The 26,588-nt window shown below is 43.9% G+C and overlaps 1 protein-coding gene across 1 annotated transcript in view; it reads left to right on the top strand.

Annotated features, from left to right (window-relative positions):
• The first annotated feature begins 2,357 nt into the window (after positions 1-2,357).
• sec16a (SEC16 homolog A, endoplasmic reticulum export factor) overlaps positions 2,358-26,588 on the top strand; it is a 62,682-nt gene continuing 38,451 nt past the window's right edge. The window contains exons 1-5 of the mRNA XM_052037474.1: positions 2,358-2,543; positions 16,073-19,546; positions 21,861-21,997; positions 23,919-24,016; positions 25,746-25,938. Of these exons, the coding sequence (XP_051893434.1) occupies positions 16,139-19,546; positions 21,861-21,997; positions 23,919-24,016; positions 25,746-25,938 (3,836 nt within the window). The 5' untranslated portion in view covers positions 2,358-2,543; positions 16,073-16,138. The remainder of the gene's footprint in view (positions 2,544-16,072; positions 19,547-21,860; positions 21,998-23,918; positions 24,017-25,745; positions 25,939-26,588) is intronic.

The following is a 26,588-nucleotide window of genomic DNA, read 5'->3' as shown; positions in this document are numbered from 1 at the left end:
GGTTGAGAGCTTCAAGTTCCTTGGTGTAAACATCACCGGTAGCTTGTTCTGGTCCAACCACATAGATGCTATGGCCAAGAAAGCTCACCTGTGCCTCTGCTTCCTCAGAAGGCTAAGGAAATTCAACATGTCCCCATTGACCCTCACCATTTTTTATTGATGCACCATAGAAAGCATCCTCCCATCAAGCAGAAGATGCAAAAGCCTGAAAGCACCTATCGCCAGGCTGTTATAAGACTATTGAATGGACCTCTTGTATACTTCCTCAGGAGGCTAAAGAAATTTGGCATGTCCCCTTTGACACTGACTATCCTATCTGGATGCATCACGGCTTGGTATGGCAACTGCTCTGCCTAAGACCATAAGAAACTACAGAGAGTTGTGGACACAGCTCAGCACATCACGGAAACCGGCCTCCCCTCAATGGACTCTGTCTATACTTCTCACTGCCTCAAGTAAAGCAGACAGCATAATCATAGACCCCACTCACCCAGGATGTTCTCTCTCCTCCCCTCTCCCATCAGGCAGAAGGTACAAAAGCCTGAAAGCACGTACCACCAGACTCAAGGACAGCTTCTATCCCACTGTTATAAGACTATTGAATGGTTCCCTAGTACGATAAGATGGATTCTTGACCTTACAGTCTACTTCATTATGACCTTGTCTACCTGCACTGCACTTTCTCTGTAGCTGTGACACTTTATTCTGCATTCTGTATTGTCTTACCTTGTACTACCTCAATGCACTGTGTAACGAATTGATCTGTATGAATGTTATGCAAGACAAGTTTTTCACTGTACCTCGGTACATGTGACAATAAACTAATTATCATTTCACTCCAAAGAGCGCAACTTCATATTCACCAACTTAATGTTATAGCTAGAACCCCTCATCCCTGGAACTATTCTGGATACTCTTAAGGAATTTTACATCCTTTCCCCTCATGATCTAATAGGTCTCAATCTCGTTTGTCATCTGTTAATTTTTTATCATCTATATTAATGATTTAGACGAGAATGTAGATGGCAAAGTTAGTAAGTTTGTAGATGACACCAAATTATAGTGGTACAACGAGCAGTGAAGAAATTTATCTAAGATTACAACAGGATTTAGATCAACCAGGAAAATGGGCCAAGCAATGGCAGATGGAATTTAACTCGGACAAGTGTGAAGTGTTGCATTTTGGGAAGCTAAACCAGGGCAGGACTTGCATGGTAAATGGCAGGGCCCTGGAGTGAGTTGTAGAACAGAGAGACCGAGGTGTACAAGTACATAGTACCTTGAAAGTTGTGACACAGGTAGACAGGGCAGTGAAGAAGGCACTTGGCGCGTTTGCCTTCTTCTGTCAGGGCACTGACTATAAAGTTGGGACATCGTGTTACAGCTGTACATGTCGTTGGTGAGATGGCACTTGGAGTATTGTGTGCATTTCAGAGGGGTGTGGGCCAAACATAGGTAAACAGGACCAGCTCATGTAGGCACTTTGGTCTGGATGCATGAGTTGGGCCAAACTGTCTGTTTAACTTGATGACTCTAATCCTTTGTGAAGGCAAAAGGTATTTATTCAGTTGGCGCCATTTCTTAATTCCCTATTATAAATTCTCCTATTTCTGACTGTAAATAGCCTATATTCTGTATTGAAACCGAACAACTAATGGTTGATACAATGCTTTAAAAGTCATACTGCTTAAAGGTAAATACACAGTCAACATACTACAAAAATATTTACACATGTAGCCCCAAGAGGAATTTTAATTTGCCAAGAAATTTGTTTTTCCTGGGGACAATTTGCAATAGCCCTTCTTACTATGGAAAGTGTAAAGCAGGAAATCTTGTTTCCAATGGAGAGAGATCAGAGGACACAGATTTAAGATAAATGGCACCAAAACAAAGTCAAACATAAAGGGAATTTTTGTAACACATCAATTTGTTTTATGATCTGGAATGCTCTACATGAAAGAGCAGTGAGAGGAGATTCAATAGTATTTTACAAAAGTAAACGGAGTAAATACTTGGAAGGGAAAGGTGCAAGGTTAGGACGAGAGAACATGGATGAGAGACAAATTGCACTGGATCCTTTTGTGATGAAAGATCTCAGGACAAGGTCCCTCTATGACTTCGGCTTCATTCGGCAAGTTCCGTCACATAAATACGAAGCTTTCAAGCACCGGCTTTAACTTTAAAAACGCTCTATTTATAAATCACTGAACTATTATCAAACAAAAATGAAGAACTTACGTTTAAACACGTGTAGAGAAAAAATAAAAACCTTTCTAGAAAGATTGGTTGGGGTTTTTCGTTGAGGAGGATGACGCCACGACGTGGAGTGCGCGTGACGTCAGGATGTACACGTCGCCGGTTGGCGAGTGAAGATGGCGCTGAGCGTCCGGTGGGCTGTGTAACGGAGCGGAGCCGTTCGGTCTTCGGGTCCGCACTGGGTGAGGCCGCTCTCCTCCTTCACCGGGCCGGGCAGGGCAAGGGGAGGAGGCGGCGGCGCCGAGCCTGGTGACACCGCGCTTGGAGTGGTGGGAGGCTGCCATACGGTAGGCCTGATGGGGAGGGTGGGAGCCGGGGTTTCGGCGGGCGGGGAGGACCCGGGCCGCCGTGAGGCGGTGGGAGGGAGAAGCCTGGGGTGTTGGAGGGGCTGAGGGAGCTGGGCAGCGGGACACAGGGGCTGAAGGTGGCGGGGGACAAGCTCTGAACTAAGTTGAGACTGGAAGTTGTGAAGGGTGTTTTCGGGGAGGGCGATGGTTGGCTGTGAGTTGGGAAATAAAAAGAAAAAAATCCTGGAAACATTCAACACGTCGGTCAACGTATGTGTGTAAGAGAAATAGAGTCTTCGACCTGAAACGTTAACTCTGTTTACCTTTGTACAGATGATATCTGCGCTGATGAGTGTTTCCAGGATTTTGTGTTTTTTGTATCATATTTCCAGGACTTAAAGACTTGATTTTGGGGTGGAGACCTGGAAGTCGGGGCTCAGATTGATGGCTAAAGGCTAGGTTTATGAGAAGAGTCCTTGTGATCCTTTTATTCCAGTTTATTTCACGATCATTTTCTCTTGCCTTGCCTGTCACTTTATGCCACTGATCTGTCCCAGGGGCTGAATTAGAACTGTCTGTACACCGTTCAAGTCTTTGAACATCACAGCCTTCTGATGACACATGCATGCAAAGGCATCTTGCTTTTCAAATGCAGCTCAGTGTGTAGCACGTATCTTTGGCTAAGTGGATTGTGGGTTCAATGCTACTTTATGGGTTTTTCATAATCCAAGCTGATATGAATTATGCTGATTACTTGGAGTACTGTGTCCAGTTCTGGTCGCCTCATTATAGGAAGGATGTGGAAGCGTTGGAAAGGGTGCAGAGGAGATTTACCAGGATGCTGCCTGGATTGGAGAATATGGATTATGAGGAGAGACTAAGGGAGTTAGGGCTTTACTCTTTGGAGAGAAGGAGGATGAGGGGAGACATGATAGAAGTATACAAAATATTAAGAGGAATAGATAGTGGACAGCCCAGTAACTCTTTCCAGGGCACCATGCTCAATACAAGACAGCATGGCTTTAAAGTAATGGGTGGGAAGTTCAAGGGAGATATCAGAGGAAGGCTTTTCACCCAGCGAGTTGTTGGTGCATGGAATGTGCTGCCTGGGGTGGTGGTGGAGGCAGATATGTTGGTCAAGTTCAAGAGATTGTTAGATAAGCATATGGAGGAATTTAAAATAGGGGGATATGTGGGAGGAAGGGGTTAGATAGTCTGAGGCGTGGTTTAAAGTTCTGCACAACATGGTGGGCCAAAGGGCCTTTATTCTATGGTTCTGTTAGGGAAGTACAGTGCAAGTGGAGCTAATATCTTTTGATTATGATATTAGACTGAAGCCATGCCTGCACTCAAATAAATGTAAAAGATTTTATGATCTAATTTCGAAGGGCAGGGGAGTTCTTCTTCGTGTCCTAATGAATATTTATTCATCAACCAGAATCCTTCACTACATTTAATTTTTGAGATTCAGTACCACGTATTTTTCTCTTCCCCACCCACCTCATTGATTATACAGTCGTCTGTCCAATAATTTTCTATGGGCCAAAGGCTCTTTTAACTTGTGTTGCTACAATGATGGTATCTGTCTTTGAAACTGAGATTGATGTTTATTTGGGATGTGGAGCCAAGGAAAAGTGAAAGGAATTAATGTACAATCTGCTGTGATCTAATAGGCTTAGGAGACAGAATAGCTGGCCAACAGTTGTCTCTGATTATAGCAAAGAACCTGTGTACTTGAAACAGTGGAAAGGGGTGATTTTTTTTTGTTTAGGTGAAATTTTGATCAGCAGCCATGTGGAATCGGAAGGATTGCAATATCTTGATGCTTTTTATTATTTTAGTATGCTTTGCTGAATGCTGTGACTTGTACTAGATTTACAAGGGTGCCAGGATCCAAGACTTCTGAATTGGTAACCCTGCTAGTGGGTTTCAGTTGGAGCGGGGTATAAGAACACCAAGAGAAGCAGGAGAAAGCTATGACTCCTTGATGCTGCACTGCTGTTTACTCTAGGCTTGCTTCCTGTGTACACCCTATTCTAGCAGTGTGTGTGGAGAGCAGCAAACTCATCTGAATTATTTTTTAATATATTTTTCACACTGATGTCAATTGTAACACCCTAACTTGAGAGCTGCCAGCTCAGCACTGACTGGATCTCCCTGGTCTGACTGGCTCAGTATTGTACAAGGCAGGGCACTTATCTCATTAAAGGAACCATTCACGGAGATTAAATACGTAATTCAATTTGTTCTCGGTCAACATTCAAGTTTTCTCATTTGATCTAGAACTTTGGTTTAATATATCCTTGGGCTATAAGCATTGCTGGCAAAGCCATATTCTTTTTTAAACCCATCTTGTAATTGACCTGAAAAAGTGATAGTGGTGATGTTCTTGTGCACAATCTCCTGAACCAGCTCAAAATCAATTCGGACCAGACGGGGTATATCCTGATGATATTAGTGGCAATCCATCACTTCAATTCTGCTTGTAATTTGAACTAGCAACCTCTAGAATGCTATAACACTGGTACTCTGACCACCAGATTGTTCTTTTAGCTGCTCAGTTTGCAACAGGACCGGATTCATCTATGGGGAGGAAATGTATATTTCTATAGATCTTTAGCAATCTCTGTAAAGCACTTTGCAACTTCCAGGTCCTCCCCAGATTACGAACAGCCAGCTTGAGGGACAGCCCACAGGTATGACTGAGCGTATGGGAGACTGGCAGGGTGGATGGTGATGGATTTTCTGGCTGCTGCGGGGCTGCAGGCACCTTCAGCTGGATGGGAATAGGGCATTCCTGCATGCCTTCTATCCCCACACCCCCACCCAAGCCGCAATAATTAGGGCTGAGTTGAGTTCAGCAAAGCTGGGAGCGCTAAGCGGACTCACCTGCTCACTCAGAGTCGGTGAGGTTGGCTGATGGCCACTCTTCCCACGCTTGCTCTCCCATCACAATAGTTTCTGTGATCATCTTCCACATGCTGTTTTTATTCATTCCTGACTTATGAACAGTTCAGGTTGCTAACAGTTCTCAGGAATGAACCTTGTCCTAACCTTGGGACCGCCTGTAGTCATGAAGTTTTTTTAGTACAGTTCAGAGTCAGTCATACAACATGGAAATAGGCCTTTTAGCCACCATGTCCATGCTGACCATCAATTATCCAACTACACTAATCTCATTTATCAGCCCTCGGTTCATAGCCTTTAATGAATTCATGATTCAAGTGTTCATGTAGCTACTATTTAACTGTCTTGCTAATAACTGCATCCACCACCAACTCAGGTAGTACGTTCCAGATTCCAACCACTCTGGAAGGGAGAAAAAAATCCTTCTCTGATCCCTTCTTTCCCCCCTCATTCTAAACCTATGTCCTCTAGTTTTTGACACATCTGCTATGGGGAAATGCTTCCTATTGTCTACCCTGCCCATGACACTATTAATTTTATAAGCCTCTTCTGCAAGGAAAACCAGCCTATCCAATCTGTCCTCATGAGTGAAACTCTCCATCCCAGGCAGCATCCTGGTGACTCTCCTCTGCAGTTTTTCCAGTGCTGTCATGTTCTTCCTCTTGTGCGATGAGCAGAACTACTCACAGTCTTCCATCTGTGGCCTGACCAATGCTTCATAAAGTTATACCATAACCTTCCTGTTCTTGTATTCTGTGCTCCAGTTAATGAACATTAGTATCCTGTATGCCTTTTTCTTCACTTAGGGATCCTTAAACTTGTACTCTCTGGGACCCTACCACTCAGTGTAGAATCAAGCACAGGAACAAACAGCTTGGTCCTTTATTTGCTTTGTCTATAGAACATAGAACGGTACAGTACAGCACAGCACAGAACAGGCCCTTTGGCCCACAATGTTGTGCTGACATAGCTATTCCTTCCTACCTACAGAATGCCCATATCCCTCTATTTTCCTCCCATCCAAGCCGCTGTTAACACTCCCTTGCCTTTGAGACCTTCCAAAATTAGTCAGGGACCACTTCTAGATAGATTCCTTCTTGGTATTGGCATGTATGTTGGAACTCGCTCCATATGGATGGGAGCGCTGATGAATAAGGTAAAGAAGCTGCCATGTAACATTGGACACAGAAAGATCTAATACTGGTTGTTTTAGGAAGCTACATTAAGGTCTTGTTTAGGCTGCAAAAGAGGTTTATTGGAATGGCACCAGAGTAAGTGACTTTAGTTATCTGGAAAGATAGGAAAGCTTAGTGTTTGCCTTAAAGCATAGAATGTTCAGAATTCTTGTGCTTTTTGATAGTGAATAAGGAGAATCTGTTTCCATCGCAGGAGGTTCGGTAATCAGAGGATATGGATATGGGATAAGTTGTGTAAGGATTAAAGGGGAGATGGCATTTTCTGTACGTTATCATCTTTGATTTACTTAATGAAATGATGGAAGCAGATTAAAAATTGACTTGCAGAAGGGAATTTTATTTAAATACTTGCAGGGCTCTGGCATAGATCATGGGAGTACAATTAATTGAATATCTCTAAGAAAGCTGGTGGAATCATGTGAGGCCAACTGTCTCCCGTGCTGTATGATTATGCTGCCTAGTAAATGAAGAAAAGGCTATCATTCTATAAATAACTCACCAAGGGAGTCTTTGTGTATGGATTCAGCCAAGGTCTCACTTGAATCCAATTGGGAAATGCCTATCAGTTCTTAATGCATCTTGCCTTCTGTTTCTTGACAATTCCTGGGATAGGCAGGATTTGACGAGACTGTAATGAGTTTTCTATGAAACCTAAATGCAGCACAAGCATTGAAAATGTTCTGATTGATGCTGCTCTAGTAAATTTGCTGCCAAGAGGAACTTTGTACTTAAGGTGACAGCATTGTAGCTTGCATTTTCAACTTAGTGAAATGCATTCACTGCTCAGGATATGGTTGTCTCTACATTGGAGAATCAAATGAATATCAGGCGGTCACTTCGTGGAACACCTTTGTTCAGTCCACAGGTTTATATCGGAACCACCAGTTATGCCTTAGGTTATCCATCTGCATTATTGACAAGGCACTCTATACATGTGTCAAAGGCAAGAGGATAACTAGGGAGAGGGTAGGACCACTCAAGGATAAAGGAGGGAACATGCGCTTGGAGGTGGAGGAGGTGGGTGAGGTCCTTAATGAGTACTTTGCATCAGTATTTACCAAGGAGTAATAGGTGGAGGATATGGAGATCAGTATGGAGCATGCTAATGTGCTAGGGCATTCTGAGATAAAGGAGGAGGTAGTGTAAGGTCTCTTAAAGAGCCAGTAAGGTGGATATCCCCAGGGCCTGATAGGATATACTCCAGGTTATTGAGAGAGGCAAGAGATGAGGTTGCTGGGGCCTTGACCAATATCTTCATGTCCTCTCAAGCCACAGGTGAGGTCCCGGAGGACTGCAAGTAGCGAATGTTGTTTCATTATTCAAGAAGGGAAACGGATAATCCTGGTAACTATAGACCAGTGAGTCTCGCATCAGTGGTAGGGAAGTTACTGGAAAGGATACTTGGATAGTATTTATGAGCATTTGGAAACCACAGCCTAATTAGGGACGGTCCAGCATGGCTTTGTGCAAGGAAAGTCATGCCTTACTAACTTAAGTTTTTTGATGACGTGATGAGGGTGACTGATGAAGGTAGAGCTGTGGATGTTGTCTACATGGATTTGAATAAGGCATGTGGCAAGGTCCCTCATGGGAGGCTTATCCAGAAGATTAAGATGTATGGGATCCAAGGTGAATTGGTGGATCTGGATTCAGAACTGGCTTGTCCGTAGAAGACAGGGTAGTGGTCGATGGGACTTGTTCTGGCTGGAGGTCTGTGACTAGTGACATTCCTCAAGGATCCATACTGGGACCTCCACTGTTGTGATGCATGTAAATGACCTGGATGAAAATGTACATGGGTGCAGATGATATGAAGATTGGTGGTGGTGTGGATAGCGTCAAAGACTGGCAAACGATACAATGGGATATAGATCCATTGCAGATATGGGTGGAGAAATGGCAGATGGAGTTTAACCCAGCTAAATGTGAAGTGTTTGCACCTTGCGAGATCAAATGTAAAGAGACAATACACTGTTAGTGGCAAGAACCTTAACGGTGTTGATGAGCAGAGGGATCTTGGAGTCCAAGTTCAAAGCTCCCTGAAAGTGGCTACACAGGTTGATAGTGTGGTAAAGAAGGCATATGGAATGCTTGCCTTCATTAGTCAAGGCATTGAGTTCAAGAGTCAGGCAGTTATGCTGTAGCTTTATAAAACTCTAGGCCACATCTGGAGTATTGTATTCAGTTCTGGTTGCCCCATTGTAGGAAGGATATCAAGGCTTAGGAGAGGGTGCAGAAGAGACTTAGCAAGATGCTGCCTGGATTAGAGGGCATGTGCTACAAGGATAGGTTGGACAAACTTGGGTTGTTTTCTCTGGAGTGGCAGAGGCTGAGGGGAGATCTGATAGAGGTTTATAAGATTATGAGCAGCATAGACAGAGTAGACAGCTGGTATCTTTTCCCCGAGGTTGAAATGTCTAATACCAGAGGGCATGCATTTAAGGTGAGAGGGGGAAAAGTTTTTACACAGAGTGGTGGGTGCCTGGAATGCGCTGCCTGGGGTAGTGGTGGAGGTAAATATGATTGGGGTGTTCAAGAAGCTCTTAGATAGGCACATGAATGTGAGGGAAATGGTAGAATATGGACATTGTGTAGGCAGAAGGGATTAGTGTTAGTTGGGCATTTTATTACTAATGGAATTGGATCGGCACAACATTGTGGGCCAAAGGCCCTGTTCCTGCGCTGTATTGTTCTATGTTCACTGACACTGCCTGATCTGCTAAGCATTTCCTATAGCAAGAGCTGCCTTCGCACATTCTTTTTGTTTTTCTCTCTCTAGCTACCCTCATTAATGTAACAACCTCATGACTTTATCAACAGCATATTGCACAGCAATCCTGGTCCCACCCAACAGATGTATAGAGCCAAGAGAACATCCCTCCCCTTAAAAACAACTTAATTGCTTTTATTTTCCTCTTTTCCAGTTCTGATGAAGAGTCTTCAACCTGAAATATTACCTCTGTTTCTCCTACCAAAGCTGCTGCCTTATCTGCTGAGTATTTCTGTCAGCTTCTGCTTTTTTTTATTTCAGAGTTCTGGCATCTGCATTTTTTTTTACAGATTTTCAGTAGCGGAGAAGCTTAATTTGGCCTGGTTGAGTGAAGGGGCTTGTGAGCAAATTAGCCAAACTCATGCTCGTAATCAATAAGTAATGACTGCTCTCTGTGACTATGTAACACTGTAGATGTCATGTTGGAATGGGCTTCTGCTGTGATGCACAGTTGGGAGACTTGCCGAAACCCCTGTGGGAAATGGGAAGATGGGTGAACTATTGGAGGTTGGTGTGAAATAAAAAAATGCAGATGCTGGAAATCTGAAATAAAGACTGAGCTAGTCAGGCAGTATCCATGGAAAGAGAAACAGTTACTGTTGTTAGAATTGGGAAATAGGAAGATAAGTTGGACTTCAGAGGAGAAGAATAGGGAAGAGATGGGTATAACAAAGGAATATTTCTAATAGGTGGCAGAGCAGTACATCCAACTGGCTATTAGCAACGCACTGCACAGAAGTATAATGTACTTGTAACCACTGCTCTAACTGCCCCCCATCAATCTATTTGGTCTCATCTGTCAGCATTATTTTCCATACTATCCATCCCTCCCTCACCTTCTCTGCTATTGAAATGTAACTTGTTTTTCTCTTTCCCAGTTCTGATGAAGGATCTTGGACCTGTAATATTAACTGTTTCTCTTTTCATGGATGTTATCTGACCTGCTGAGTGTTCCTAGTGTTGTCTATTTTTATCAGAGGTTAGGTCATTGTCTTGGTATTGAGGCTCCATGTGCTTTCAAGAGAGGAGTAAAGAAATTAAACCATAGCTTTGTGTCTGCTGTATAGTCTGTCTCCTCACTGCTTTGGCTGAGCTGTTGGTCATCAGTTTTAATATTTCCTTGTGGTTTATTGTCAGTTTTTTGGTTTGCTTGCACTTTGGTGTTTTTGTTCTGGTTTGCTACTCACTGTAAATGAATTTTAGAGAGAAAGATGTAAATAGTTGGAACACGTTCCATCTTCTGTTAACCAGGAAATTGGGTAAATAAAGGGCTTTTACTGTGATATTCTGTACAAAATAGTGGAATTTTTGACTAATCATAATAGCCATTCAGTTTACAGTGTATGCAGACTTGGTGAGAAAGATAGTGATGGAGAGTTTTGGGGGTCATGGTACCATAGTTGTATCTTGTTCTGCAAGTGACACTTGCTACTGAGTCTTAAGTTATTTGTTGATGTCAAGTAATATTTGAGTCTGACGACTCAATTTATTTCAGTGGGAGGTACCTAGTTGCATGCTATGTAATCTGATTCTTCATAGTGTTCTTCCGTAGTAATCTTGATTGTATCATCTTTGTGTATGTTTACTCATACACGCAGTCCATCTGTGCTTGGGTGAAATCCTGGCTGAGTTCACGATGCAGGATATCCGGCAAGTGTATGTGATAAGTGGGTCAGGATGGGTGCAGCTCAGTGACTGTGCTTGATTATTTGAACAACTTCCAGTTTGTTTCTGGAACACAGCTATCGATCTTGCGTGAGAGCCAGGCTACAGCCCATTGCTGTTTTCTTCTCCCTCATCCCCTTCCTCCTCACCCTCCACCCCACCGCCGCCTCCTCACTCCACCCCTTTATCCTCGTCCTCCGTGCTTCGCCCCTCTTTCTCCCCCCCCCAAATGAGATTCATTGCCATGTAGCCTTTTGCTTGATGCACCATGTATTCTTTTTGTGAATGTGATTATTAATGTATTTATATTTTATTATCTGAGCTCTGCATGTTGGCTGCATTGGTAATTGCCCTTGAACTTAAACCTTTCCTTGCCTGCTCATTCGAGAAGTTCAAAGGTAGTTGCCAGGACTAGGTAGCTTGTTTTGGTTCAGTAGGCAAACTGGAACACTGCTGTTTTAAAAAAAGTAACACACTGGAATTTGTGTCTAAAACTATACACATTCAAAACCTGTGATACGTTAAACTAGTATTGAACCATGGACTGGCAGCATGGTCTGGTCTCAATACAGATAAACAGACACTGGAGAGAATGCATAAAATGGTAGCTGAACTGAGATTTAAAAAAAACTATCATGAAAGATGGTACTGGTTGCAGCTCTCCTTGGGAAGAAGAGGACTTTGTGGAAACCGGATTGAAGTTTTAAAATTGTGTATCATTTGGATAGGACGTGGAGAAACATTCCCGGTGATGGAATCCAGAACTAGGAGCCAAAAATACAAGATTGTAAATCGGTAAGAGAAGAAAGTTCTTCACTCAGTGTTTCAGGCATAGAAAGGAAATCAAGAGTTTATTGATTTGTTTTCAAAGGAGGACCAGCATATAAGAGAATTGTTTCAGAAAGGCTGCAAAAATTAGATGGAATTGGAGGAAGCTAGTGAGTTGTGTTAATATCATCACAGATCAGTTTGACCAAATGTCCTAGCTGTATGCTGTTTGGAGCCCTTTGCGGTTGGATTTCAGTGGGGCATGTCCTCTTAATACATGAAGCTGTACAAAAGTAAGGAACATTAGATTTGTGATGCTGCATGCATTTAGAGAGGGGGGATAAATGCAAATAGCTACTTTACAAAGACACTGGAATAATTTGGGTTGGAAAAGGGACTTCAGTAACTGGGAAGGTGGGAAGCCAGATTTTCAAAGGTTTAATATTAAAAAAAACAAAGTGAACAAATAAATAGCCTGACATCATACACTGGGTATCAGCAGGAGTTGTGTTCAATCCTCAGCACCACAGTGGAAAGACTGCAAGGAAATGGGGTGGGGATGGTGGAAGATGGGATTTCTCTGAGAGTTAGCATAGATTTGATGGACTGAATTGAAGCCTTTTATGTTGTAAGGAAATATGAAAATCTGATGTATTATTGGAATGAGTTCAATTATGTGAAGAAGGACAAGGTGAGAGTTAATTTTTCAAAATTATGGTTTCTGTAAAAAGTGAGGAGAAATCATTGCACTGACAGATGGGGTGGAAACCCAAGGGCATAAACTTATGGCAGTGACCAATGGAGAAGGTAAAAAAATTTTACACCTTGCCCCACTAAGAAAGGCATGTTTGTTTATTTTTGTCATGTCAGGGATAGGCATGCCCTGCCTGAAATGTTATTTGAGGTAAAAGATTATCCATGATCTGGTTGAATGCAAAGGAAGGTTTAAGGGAATGAACGGCCTGCCCTTTTTTGAATTTCTAATGTTGGTATGCCCTTTTACATTTTTCTCAGTCACAATTTGTATTCAAGCATTTAATGTCCTAACAATTCTGAATGAAGATCCTGAGAAGCTAGTGGGAACAATCCCCCCACAATATACACTATTATTTTCCTTCTTAAACCAATCATTGAAATAGCTTTTAAAATGTATTTTCCATTCAGCCTCTGAGGTGTGAAAGAACAATTGGGCTGTGTTACTCTACTATCGTGATTGCAGTACCGTGCTGCGTTGCTTTCTCCAAAATCCACAGTAACTGATAGAATTAACTTTCCTGGTGTTTTTCTCTTAAGTTAATTCTTTAGTGGCTTGGAATAGTAGGTTGATGCGAGGTGGAGTCACATGATTGAATGGGTAGGCTGGCAAATTTTCATTGGTAAAATGTTGGATTCCTTTACAGAGCAGAATGTGCTAGGCTACAGTACTCATTACCTTTCAACATACTGTAGTCCCAGTTTTATATTGACCCTGTTCACATATGCTACTTTAGATTCATTTCTACACCTGCGTCGTATTTGTAGCATCTTTCATGCTGCAGATGTCCCAATGCTTTTTTTTTGGCCATTAAAGTTGAGTTTACTTGCTATTGCCAATGCAATAAATGTGACTATCAATTTTTTTACACAGCCATGATCCACAAGTTGTAACATGAAGCAGGTTGCATCATCAGTTGAAGTTGGTTGAGAGATAAATACTGGAAAAGAGACAACTCTCTTATGCTTTTCATAATAAAGACAATGGTAATGTAGCCTTCTTGGGCCATATAGTCCCCTTAGCCCAAGGACCTAATGTTCATTGGAGTCCTATTTATGCTTGTCTTTCTCCCTTGAGTTTTCCAAAGCTTGGGGTTTGGCAAATGCTTTTGTTTAAAAAAAACATTATTTTTACAGCATTGTAACAGGGCCTTTCGGCCTTTTGAGTCCACGCCGCCCGGTTGCACCCATGTTAACCTATTAACCCATGCGTCTTTGGTATGTGGGAGGAAACCCACGCAATCACAGGGAGAACGTACAAACTCCATACAGACAACAGCAGGAATTGAACCCCGATCGCCGGCGCTGTAATAGCATTACGCTAGCTGCAACGCTACTATGTTAAATCACCATGATCATTTGCTACAAATCATTTAGAATATCAGAAATAATAATTTCCTATCCTTGACCATCATCTGATAGCTCAGAGGATGGCATTGCTCAACAGCTATAATTTGCATTTTACACTGTAATGTAAAATGTCTCAAAGCACTTCATTGGAGTGAATTGAGACAAAATTTGTAAATCAGGGATATGCAAGAGCCTGGAATTGGAGTACAGGAGAGATCTTGCATGATAGTAGGGCTGGAGGTTGAAAAGGATAGGGCCATGAACTGAACTTCAAGATGAAGCATTGTGGTGTGTGTCACAGTTAACTGGCACAATTCAAGTTAGGATGTGAACAGCGGCAGAAAGATAGCTGAATTGTGCCCTTTAGTCTGCAGAAGGTTCACTGGACTTAATGACAGCCTTTGGGATATTTCAACTTCTACAGGTCAGGAACATGGGGTGATGGAAGGGGAGAAGGGAGATTGGCCAGGATTTCTGCTGATCAGTACCCACTATAAAAACATGAGTTAGTGGGTAAGAAGATAGTGGGCTTTGGTTATGTGCTTCCCGTAGCCAGTGGAATATCCTTGCATGCAGCTAAGATGGTGAAAAATGGTGGCAGAGGGGGAGAGAATTGAGTCGTTGGGAATCCTCTCCAGTGTTAGAGCATCATGGGTTCAAACCTCACTTCAAAGACTTTTCCCTGTAATTTTGCTAACGCACCTGGTGCAGCATTGGGTGAGTAATGCACTATTAGGGGTGCTTTTAGTGCATTACGTGAAAGTTGGCACCCCTAATCCTGCAAAAAAAAGAAAGAGCATAGAAAAATGTAAAAAGCAAATTAATATTGGGAAAAGGGATAGAAAATTGTCAAAATGACTTCAATGAAATTAATGTTATTGAAGTAGATAATTCCATTGCGTGACAAATCACCGGCACCAGATTGTTTTCATCTAAGGTTTAAACTTAAAGCAAACTATTGATTTGGCTACTATGATAGCTGAGGGGCTGGGAGGATGAGGGTATGGATAATGAACAGCATGTGACTAGTGGCAACCCACTGCAGTCTGTTTAAGCCTCAGCCATACGCTGTTTATTAACAGATGAAGGCCTCCTAGCCAAGCTTCCAATTCTACAAAGGTAAATGGCATTGTGATATGGATGGAAGCATCAAATTAGGAAGATCTTAAGTGAATGGCAAAAGTGGCAAAAGATTTCAGATAAGGCAAACGAGATCATCCAACTTCGAATTAAAATGACTGAGCTGGGTTCTTTCATTGCTTCCACCTTTTGTTTAGAGAGTTCAAGGAGGGCTCCACGTACAAAAATCATTAAAATATCTGGTTCAATAAAATAAGAGGGCTAATGGATTGCTGCCCTTCATTTATATTGGGCTGGATTCCACAATAGGTGGAAGTTATGATGCAGCCAAAGAGGCCTGGTAGACAACTCTGGGTATATGCTTCAGTTCTGACACTACCCCTTAGGAAGGATTTATTGATTGTGGAAGGAGTGCACAGTGAATTTATTACTCCAAGGGTGAAATTACTCAAACCAGAATTGTATTCCATGGTATTTGGGTGTTAATTGATTGATGTGTTCAAGAAATGGGGAATTCGTGGGGTTCATAAGGAGTATTTCTTTCTTTTGACGAATCTAATTAAAAATGAGGGCATTTAGGAGTACAGTAGGGAATGCATGATAGATTGGCCTCACTTCCACAGTTGATACTGGCTCAATTAATAACATTAATTGACATTAATGGATTTGTTAACCAAACATACTAAGTCGTATGGGAAAGTGCATATGTGAAGTTAAGTCATAGTTAATGATCTCATGGTGGAATAGAATAGGTGCTTTTCCTCTTCCTGTCCCATTGTCACATTGGCTGTTGGGATCTTGCTATGTCCAAATTAGCTGTTGGATTTTCCACATTACAGTTCAAAAATACTTTATCGGCTGTAAAGCCTTTTGAAAGTCTTGAGGTTGTGAAAAAAAATTATTTCACTTCAAATATATTTTAAATGAACTTGATGTCTCGTTTGAAACTTCTCTGGGTGCCAGTTTTTAGCTGAAACTCTTTGTGCCTGTTTGGGGTGATTGAATCTATAAACCTAACTGTCTGTGTCTCTCTCCCCAAGGCATTGTGAATGACTGGCAGCCCCACCACCTTCCTGGATATCGAGATTTGACCCGTGCTGGCCTTGATGCAGAGCCTAGCAATGCAGCCACCGCCCTCCAGATCGTCACCAGGTGTCGCCAATGCTGCAGGAGCCCCACCAACTGGGGGCATCCCCAATGCCTTCCGCCGCAACACCCCGTTCAGGCGTTCCAACACACCACTTTCAGGAGCCCCGCTGCCGCCGGTCACCGATCCATTTGGACTCAGTCGGCCGTCTCATGCTGGTGATTCAGCAGCACCGAACAACACCAACAGTGGAAGCCCGCTGCTCCCTCCACCTTTGCCCAGCCAGCAAGATGGGAGTCCTGTCCCACCTCGGTGGTCCACAGACACTTTGCACACCCCTCAAGGGACGCTTCCTGGCCCGTCCACACCAGGCGAGCGGTCTGAACCGTGTGGTGCACCGGCACCTCTCGCCCCAACGTCGCGCTTTGGCGATGGCCAGTCTTCCCCCGCGTCCCCTCCTACCGGCTCTGATGCTGGCCAGGGCCTACCCTCCGAGCCATCGTACTTTCACACAGGGCTAGGGCCAGAGGGTGGAGAGTTGGGGCCTCGTCATGGCTCAACCCCTTCCCAAACAAGGAACCCCCAGGGGCAAGAACCACTCCCCTTTCTTCCTGGTGCACCTGCTTTTCCACCTCAACTCCAGCCAAGCTCCTCCTCCCAGTGGGTGGTGAACCATGGCAGTCGGCCTCCCTCCGTCCAAAACTACTTTCAGCCTAGTGACCCCCAGACACAGGGTCTTGGCAGTTACTGTTCTCCTCAGGCCCAGCTTCCGCCTTTTCCATCTCAGCAAAATCAGGTTCCTGGCAGCTTCTCCCAGCAGCAGCAACAGCAGCAGCATCCACCACCAGAGTCTTTTGCGCAGTTTGCTGGAGGAGAGTGCAAAGACAATGGTCGGCCAGCTCCCTTCCACCACCCATCCCAGCACCAACACACTTTCTCAGGCCCTGGCTTTGCCCACCCAGAGGACTGGGCACCCAGCTTCCCGCGAGAACCATGTCCCCAGCAGGCTACCAGACCTGAGTGTCCTCCCTCTCAGTTGGGCCATCCCCCAGACTCTGACCCAGGTACCGTTTCTATGTTCTTCAAAGGGGGTGAGGTGGAGAATAAAGAGACCCTAGCAAGCGACCTGCACCGTGGAGCTGGTGTTGTGACTGGAGACTCCTTTCAGCCGAGCGTTGGGTTGTTCTTCAGTGGGCTGCCTCCGCCTGAGCCGTGTGTAGGGCTTCAAGCAGTGGGTAGGGCATCTAGCGTTGAACCCCAAGGCTTCCTTCCACAACCATCCACCCAGTACGGTGTTTATGGCCAGGGGTCTGGGGACCCTGGTGGCGTCACGGATCCCACAATGCCACAGCGTGGTGGCGAAGGGCTGACACTGGAAAATGATGAGAATTCTGAATTTGTACAGAACCAGGAAGTCCTGCCAAATGAGCCTGAAAGGATCCCTGTGGGATTCCAGCCCATGCCTGGATTGGCAAACCAGGGGCAGCATGTCACCAAAAACATTGGAACGGCAGGGGGACCACCAGTGAATCAGGAGACCCCAGACATAACACCTAACCCGCTGCGATCGGACAGCATCTCTTCGAACCACAGCAGCGCCAGTCACAGCAGTGGCTCCAGTCTGCGTCGATCCCAAGCTCCGCCAAACACTTTCATCCAGCAAGAGAGTGGGAAGCCACCTACTGATGCCGCCAACTCCTTCTTTGAGCAGATAGATACCTCCCCACTTGGTAGGGAGACAGAGGGTGCAGGGCGGACTATGTATTATAGCCAGTTGCCGCAGCCCACCAGTCCTACACCTCCAAAGCCAATGGCCACCTTCCAAGCCAGTGCTAACAGCTCGTTTGAGCCAGTGAGGGCACACGGACAGTTGGCAGTCAAAGCTGTTGAAGTGGATCAAGCAAATATGGTGATGGAGCTCAGCCAGAATGCAGTCAGCACTGTGGGTCAGCGGCAAGGAGCTGCGGCATCGGATATCTCTCCTGGCAACCTAGAAGAACCACCTGACAACATGGAAAACATCAGCATCCCGCAGACTTGCTCAAATCTCTATGCAAGCCCGGGGGCTCCTGAGAATATGTTGCGAACCATGTCAGAGATGTCAGAGAAGAGACCATCTTTGAGAATTCATGGTGCCCGTGCAAAAGCTGAGAGCCCAGCTGCCACCCTGTGGGCACAGAATGAGCTGCCGAACTTCAGTGCTGGTATTTTGCTGGCACCAGCTGCTCCAACTGTGCCCGCGGCTGCCAAGGAGCCTTGTGCTGAGGTTGTCCAGCCCCCTGAAGATGGCAGCAAGGAACCGTGCTACCCTGTGCTCACAGGAAACATGGAGAATCCTCCCCAGGCACCTGAAGATGGAGCCCCAAAAGTCCAGGCAAGTTCCAGCTATGCCACGCTGCTGATGCCATCTCTGGCTGCGCCAAACCCACCCGTGCTACTTGCTCGGCCTCTTCAAACCAGTTCCTCCGCTCCAGTGTCCAGCTCTGACCGGCCTCTCCGAGATCGAGGCGATGGCCAAAGTGTCTCCTTTGCAAGCCCTGCACCACCAAATTCTGGCCTTACCACTACGCTTGGATCGCCATCAGCCCAGACTCCACTCAATCTGGCTGCAGATGGTCACCTCGACCCGAGGTTTGCTAGTGGAGGACCACCAAGGGACACTGCCACCCCTGCAAACCCCTCCTCTAGCCAAGTACCTGGCGCAACCATAATTGCCCCGACTTCCGCTCTTCAGCCACGCAGTGACGTCAGTAAAGACGATGCAAGAAACCAAATTTTTCATCAACCTGAGTCATCTGCCAACTGTGAGCTGCTTGATTTCACATTGCGCCGCACTCCGCCTAATCAGTCCATCGCCAATGCTAATCAACCTGCTTCCCTGCCACTTAATGATACCACACAGCACGCTCCTCCTTGCCAGACATATGCCGCAGGGCTCTGCATTAATGACAAACCAGGTTTCTATCTGCAGGTCACCAAAGATGTCCAGCAACAGCCGATGACCACAATGACAGGACAGCAGGCAGCACCTCCGCCGCTCCCATCCACTGCTCATGATTCTAGCCAGCATCAGCCGGGGTCAGTGCTGGCCAGCAGTCATTACCCACCTGTGGGCTATGGGTACCCAGGGTCAGGCTCTGCCCAGCCTGCAGCACAGCAGCAATCAGTAGCTCAAGCTCCTGTAACAACAGCAGGAGCCCCCCAGCTGCCGTCTCATCAAGAGGTACCACCGCAGCATCCGTACGCCCCAGTCCTGCCACAGGTGGGGTATGGTTATTCCTATCCCTATGCATACCAGGATTACAGCACAGATCCTCAGCAGGCATTTGCAGTGCCTTACCCATCATACCCACCTCTGGATCCCAGAATTGGTCAGCAGATGCCTTATCAACCAGTGACTTCCAGAGGCAACCATCCATACTATCAGGTAACTGAACCTTTGCCTTTTCTCATTGCAGTTATCAGTTTATTCTGCAGCTGTAAATTGCTTGTAATCAAGGGAGGTCAGGGGGCATGTTTGTTTTTTCTTCTTAACTCCCTTCACTTCCCTGACTCCTCCCCACTCTCTCCTGCCACACCCAGCACGTAGTATGATTCTTCTGCTTTATAAATGCACTGGCAGTCATATTAAATTTGACATTTGCACTTATGAAGAGGTATTAAGACTGGTGAAACAAACTGGAACAGTTTATGGCACCTCATATGAGGATTGAGGGAGCATTTCCAAGATCCAAGGAAGCAGTTTCAGAGCTTCTGGCCTGAGCAGCAAAGGCGTGACTGGTAGTAGTGGATCAAAGTAAAATCAGAAATGTATGTGGAGTTGGGCTCTGAGACCAGAGATTAAAGAAGCAAGAGCTGGAAGGAATTGAAGAAAGGGTGACATTTGAAATTGGGGAATTGACTGTTTATTAAACACAGTAAGTCAGTGGACATAATTTGATTGCTGAACATGACTTGTTTGGTCAATGGCTGAGTTTATAAATGTGCCTCCCAGCCACGTATTTTGGTATATCTGCAGATGTTGCAATGAGTTGGCTTGCCTGTGGACTAGTTGAGGGGCCGGAGTTGAATCATCAGTCAAGGTCTCTGCTGCACCTTGCTCTGCAGTGAATTCTGCTGGAATCCAATCTTGTGTGGTCCTGGCTGAGAATGTGATTGAGCTGGATCCACACATGCAGATTTCCCTAACCTGCTGTTTTTATTTTGACCTGTATATTCTGCAATTTTGATCTAGGCACAAAGCTGGGAATGTGCGGGGTGATATCAAAGGAAAATAACTAAAATCCCTGATATTTGTATCATTGATCGGTCTCTGAAGTGGGAGCGTAACTCAGTACCAAATCTGTGCAGTTAAGACTCTTAGAGGGTTTGATTGTAGAGTGTTCATGCTTACTGGAAGTGTTGATGTTGGCACAACGTGCACAGCTGAGTGAAATGTTTTACATTTCCTTAATGTCCTTCAAACTGAGCACATTGTGGGGGGATAAAAAGATAGACTGCCAGGAAAGTCTTGTCAATAATGATCAAAACCAGAATTGGAGGAGTGCAGATCCCTTGGAGGGGTGGATCTATGGAGGGCTTGGAAATACAATTGAGAATTCTAAAAATTAAGGTGTTGCTTCACTGGGAGCCAGTGTGAGTCAGTAAGGTTGGATAATGGGTAAATAGGACTTTGAATGACCTTGTTTATAGGTAGAATGAGGAAGGTTGGCTAGGACTCTGGAATAATTCAAAGTTTAGCAAAGAGCTGGATTAATAGATGAGCTGTGGTGAGGGCAGTTTTACAGAAGTGGAAATGGGAAGGCTTAGTGCTCGTATGTGGTCTGAAGTTCCCCTCCTGGTCAAATGTGACACCTAGGTTGAGGAGAATCTAGCTCCGTTTCAGATATTTGAAAGACAGGTGGTTTGATGGCTCGGAAAAGTGGCTTGAAGAGTAATGGCTGTGGATTTATTTCAATAGAGAATTTCTTGGTTAAGCCTTCTAACAGAGACTGTAGAGGGATACTCTTGAGGTAAAACTGTGTTGTCAACATCCATGTGGAAACTACTGTGTTTTTGAATGATGTAGTTGAGGGCAGCATATAGATCAGAATAAGATGGAGCCAAGAAGATATCCCTGGATGCACACTGTAATGGTTGGGGAGGGGGTGAGTGGGAACAACAAGAAAAGCCATTGCAGGTCATGACTAATTTGTTACAATTGTTCATTTTTCTCTCAATGTTAGTCAGTTCAGGTTGAAGGAGTCCAGAAATCCTAACCTTTATATAATCCTGTCTAATCAGCACCTATCACCTTGCATGTATGTTGTATGTCAATGATCCATACCTGTGGTCTGTGTAGGGAACTCTGGCCTTAATACTGAGCAGCACCAACAGTTTCCTTTGTTTAGATTCATTAATAACCCTCTAATGTTAATTGTTTCAATCCTGAATAATCAATATGGCCATAGCTAGTAAATCCATTTTTCAAACCCTCATTTCTGTCCTCTTCAGGAATGTTTCTGCTGCCCTGATAATGTGTTAAAGTCCTGTGGTATTTTTTAAAATATTGGCATGTTACAATGGTGGAAACGTCAGTAAATTGCATGTTCCACAAGAGCACTGGAGATGCCTTGATTAGCTTTTTTTTGTTGATATTGGTTGGAAGAAGTTTTTACTGGGTGACACAACCATTTGAAACTAGTGTTATTTCATTACCTTTGGCAGTCAGGACCCAGGTGTTAACATGCTTGTTTCTTCAGGATGACCCATACCGGCGTTACAACGTCCGGTATGCCAGATATGATGCCAATAATGTAGGTTACAAGGATCCAGAGAGGGAGAGGACCAGTCGACCCAGCTCCAGAGCAAGTCAGTCTTCTGACAGACCATCCTCTAGGTATGTTAATTGTTACTTTATTAATGTTTACTGTTCCTGCTTCTTGGAGGAGTTTATGACAGCTTTTCAGGGGATGTATCAATCAGAGATGAATTTAACATTCTTTTCAATTTTTTTTAATTTGCTTCCTTGATTTTTCCTCTCCCCTGAAACCAAAGCTGTCCTGTCCCTCTCCAGACAGGTAATGAATCTCGATAATCAAACATTATATTGACCCATGTGGGCCATTGTAACTGAGCCCACTGCTAGTTTTGTCTGTCACCCACATCGGAGACTTTTGGTACCTTGCACAGCCATAGTCTCTGTTACCTAGAAGAAAGAGGGCAGCAGGCACATGGGATCACCTGCAAGTCTCTGAACGCAGTCAAACATTATTGCTCTCTCCAAATACTGGCATTCTCTTCCTAACTGCTTTGTGACAGCACCTTCAACATGAACTGCAATGGTTTAGGGAGGCAACTGAACACCATCTTTAGGATAATTAGGTTTTGGGGAACAATTGCTAGCCTCTTCAGCCATGGTCATGTTTTCTGAATGTATATTTAAAAATGCATTACATGCTGGCCCTGCCTGTGATGCCCACGGCCTCCGAATTGAAATAGTTGGTTGTAGGGCCTCTGGTTCTAATTTTTACAGGGGCATTCCTTCCTTGAGCTTCCCTCTGCAAACTTACTAAAGGTTTTGGGACTAGGGATTCCCCACCAGTGTTGCTGCAGCTCAGGTGAGTAATTCAGAGTGGACCCAGAGCTGAAACTGCAAATTCGCTCACCCTTCACTGTGCAGTATTGCACACTGTTGGGATGGTTCACAGAGTATGCTTAATCATATTCTGGCTGTCACCAAGCCTGACGGTTTTCAAGCCTTCTCCATCCCTAGCCACTTTGAACAAATGGCTTGGAGGTGAGGAGAAGTGCAGGTACATGCCTTCTCTTGTGCTTGTTGATATTTGGGTATAACTTTTCAAGTCTTCCTACAAAAATCTGGAAGGATGTGATAAGGAGAGGAAATTAATGTTTCATCAGTCCTATTCTGCCTGCAATCTTAAATTTCTTCCTGTTGACTCGCCAGGCTGCAGTACAACTGTGCCATGGCTTCATCACCCAAGTACCTGTCCAGGTAACCTCTGACACAGAGCACTCTTTTTGACTGTAAGCAGAATCATATCTGGGAACCTTCCTGACTGGATTACTTTCTTCCCAGTGTAATCTTTGAAAAGACCTTGTGCTTTTCACTTTAGAGTCATACAGCATGGAAACAGGCCCTTTGGACCATCGCCTCCGCTGACCATCAACCACCCTACGTTAATCCCATTTTATTGTCCCCACATTGTTTGACTTGTTCTATTTTTTTCCCTCTTCCCTCAAGAAACAAGCTGTCATCCTCCTGAAAGGTGTTAATCCTTGACAGTCAAATTGATCGTTTTGAGATATTTTGAAAATCAAAACTGTAGATGCTGGAAATCTAAACTAAAAAGTGTTGGAAATACTAAGCAGATCAGGCCGCATCTGTGGAAGAGGAATGGGAAATATTTCAGGCAGAAGACTCTTTGTCAGAATGATTGGATATTTGTTTCTTGCTGCTATCCTTCCCCACGTGGTTCATGTATCTGTTCCATCTATAGCTCTTACTCTTAGGTACCTTGCATCATTGCCCCTTGATCATTTTCTTTTCACAAAACTGCTTTCTAATTTTGTTTTGAATTTGCTTCCAGTTTATGTTTGGGCAGTGGGTTTTGCATTCCTCTTAGCTCCTTGCACAGCACGCCGTTTATTAATCTCTGTGATGTTGTGGCAATGAGTGGGGTGTCTCAGCACCCTGATGTCAGATGCAATTGTTTCTGCAGCCGTTTGTTGAATCCTCAATGTGGACTGGCAGCATATAGAAACTTGCAGTAAAATTTTCCCTCTGCTGATCTGCTCAGGCAAGGATATACTGAAGACCCCTATGGTGGAAGAGGTGGACGAGAGGGCTACGCTGGTTACTATACGGACTATTATAGTGGCCAGTATCAGTATAGAGGTAAGAAAAGGCCTGTTTTCTGGGAGAGCTTGTGTTGTCCATGGGGTGGTCAGTGAAGTAAAATGGCTGAGAGTGTATCCCTGCAGAAAGTGCTGTTTGGCTAAACCTAGAGATTGAGCATCAGCTGCAGTTCTTCCCTTGGGAATATTATAATTAACTGGATCCTCTCCCTAAGAAAGTTCTAGTGCTTTGAATTATTTGATGTCTGCTAAGCCACAGGGCCAGAAATCAAACACAGCTGATTTCATATTGCTTTTGAAGAACAATACCTTGGTATCATCTTGGTACCATCGTGAAATTCAAAAGGGAATTCTGAAAGAAATGGTTTGATTGTACTGTATAAATACATCTAAGGGAAGCTAGTGAGTTATGAAGGGAATAAAGGATTACACTGGTAGATGAGGAACGATGGTAGGAGGCTGGAGTGGAGCATAGATGCCAAAGGGCATAGTTAGGCCAAATGGCTTGTTCCTTTGCTATATATGCTCTGTAATTCTATACACGTCCAGGTCCGTCTGTCTGGAGCCTGTAGTTCAGCAAAGGATGTCACCACATCACTAGTAAGTGAGAGGATTTCCTTCCTGTTCTGACTGAGGCTGTGGTTGCACTTCTACCATTAATTATAGTGCATTAATTACATTGCTGGACCAGCATTTTGGACTCCCCAAGGATGTGGATTCGATTCTTGTCAACGGTTAGAGCTTGAATTGTTTTTTTTAAAAAAACTAGAAATAAAAAGTGGTATTTTAAAAAAAACCCTATAAAAATAGCCAGCAAACTCTGGGATTGTCATTAAAAATTCAAAGCTTCACATATGTCATGTTAGTGAAGAGAATTTGCCTTCCTTGCTGGTCTGGATTATTAGATGGTGTGGTTGACTCTTGCCTTCTGAAGCAGCTGCTTAGTTGTAGCAATAAACGCTGACTTGTACCAGTAAATGCTGACTTCGCCAGTTCAACCCAAAACCAGAAAAGATTTTGTAACCAAAATCAGTTAATATTTAATCTGGACTGCCCAGGAAGATTAGCCACTGCATGTGGCATTTTGTGCAGGCTTTTAAATTGTAGAATGTTATAGCATAAAACTGAGTTGTTTGAAGAATTAGTTCTATGCTTGTTTACCTTATTAGCTCACTCGATGTGTCTTTTAAAATATTTCATGTGATTCAATGCCACCCAGTCAAATACCACTCTTGAGTCCACAAATTATTTTATTGCCTTGCTAAGTGAAACAGAGGACTCTACACGGTTGTACCATGGTTTTAACAGATGCTCCCAAATATCCTTCAGTTAGTGACTAGTGTGCTGAATGCCAGTTTTTATACTGCTGATCTCTTGTGATGCTGGTTGCTGGTAACTGAGCATGTTTTTGATGTTTCGTTTTTTTTTAATCCTTATGTGTTACCAATGTTTTTCTCCTCATGGACTTGTGCTAAAAATACTACTCAAGGAAATAGGTGTTTTCGCATGATATTCTGGCCATTATTTCATAACCAAATTTAAAACAAAAAATTGATTATCTGGTCATTACTTTTTTGTAGAAGATTGCACTGTGCAGACTGGCGGCCACGTTTCCAATAGAGCAGCAGTAACTACACTACAAAAAGTAATTTGGTTGTAAAGCATTTTGGGTCATCCTAAGATGCTGACACAGTTCCCACTTTTTCCTTTGCACTTTTCTTCAAAATGCACCTTTGAAGTACGCTGGCTTACTTTTTGTTTATTGTTAGACCCAGCTCACTGGGAGAGGTATGACCTGAGTGCCTATGATCCCGATACAGAGACTATAGAGATTATGACCGTCCCTACTGGTACTATGGACCTTATCAAGCACGGGATCCTTATTACCGGGAGCCCTACGGAGACAGGTGAATATGAGATTTTCTACAACCAGGCATTACTCTGCTCTCTTCTCCATTGTTAGTTTGTCTTAGTGGAGCCAAAGCTATGTAACATGGTTCTTAAGATATATTATGCTACCTTGACGAATGCATGGAATGAGAGAGAATGAGCCTCTAGGAAATTTGGTGAGTCATGGCAGGTACTTATTGGAACTGGAAGGGGTGCTGCACAGATTCACCAACATGATACTTGGACTGAAAAGATGAGGTGTCCTCCTTGTGTATGGAGGACCGAGGAATTATCCAACAGGGATGCTTTAGTATGGTTTAAGGAATTGATAGAGGGAAACTATTTCTTGTGGGGAAATTACAGAATAAAGGGCATGATGTTGAAATTTGGGTTTTCTAACGAAGCACTACCATAGATGGGATAGGGGAAATCTGCAACTTCATTCTCTTTCACCCTCCTGCCAAAAAAAAAGCAACACTGACAATTTGCAATTTAAAAACAAAGGCAAATGTAGAAAAATACAGATCAATGATGATCTAATTAAGTGGAAGAACATGTAGGAGGGGATATTCTATCTTTTTTTTTGTTCTGTTGTACTCAAAGTGGTGGTGAAAATGGCAGAGCAGCTTGTCTCAAATGAAAACTCTTAAATCTGTTTTGCAGTTTTTGTGATGTGTATTCCTTTTGTGGTTTCTGTATCTTGGTTGAACGCCCGGGGCTTT

This window comes from Pristis pectinata, chromosome 23 (genome assembly GCF_009764475.1).
Source record: "Pristis pectinata isolate sPriPec2 chromosome 23, sPriPec2.1.pri, whole genome shotgun sequence".
In the NCBI taxonomy this organism is placed as follows: Eukaryota; Metazoa; Chordata; class Chondrichthyes; order Rhinopristiformes; family Pristidae; genus Pristis; species Pristis pectinata.
The sequence above is the reverse complement of the archived record's forward strand: the minus strand, read 5'-3'. Positions and strand labels throughout refer to the sequence as shown.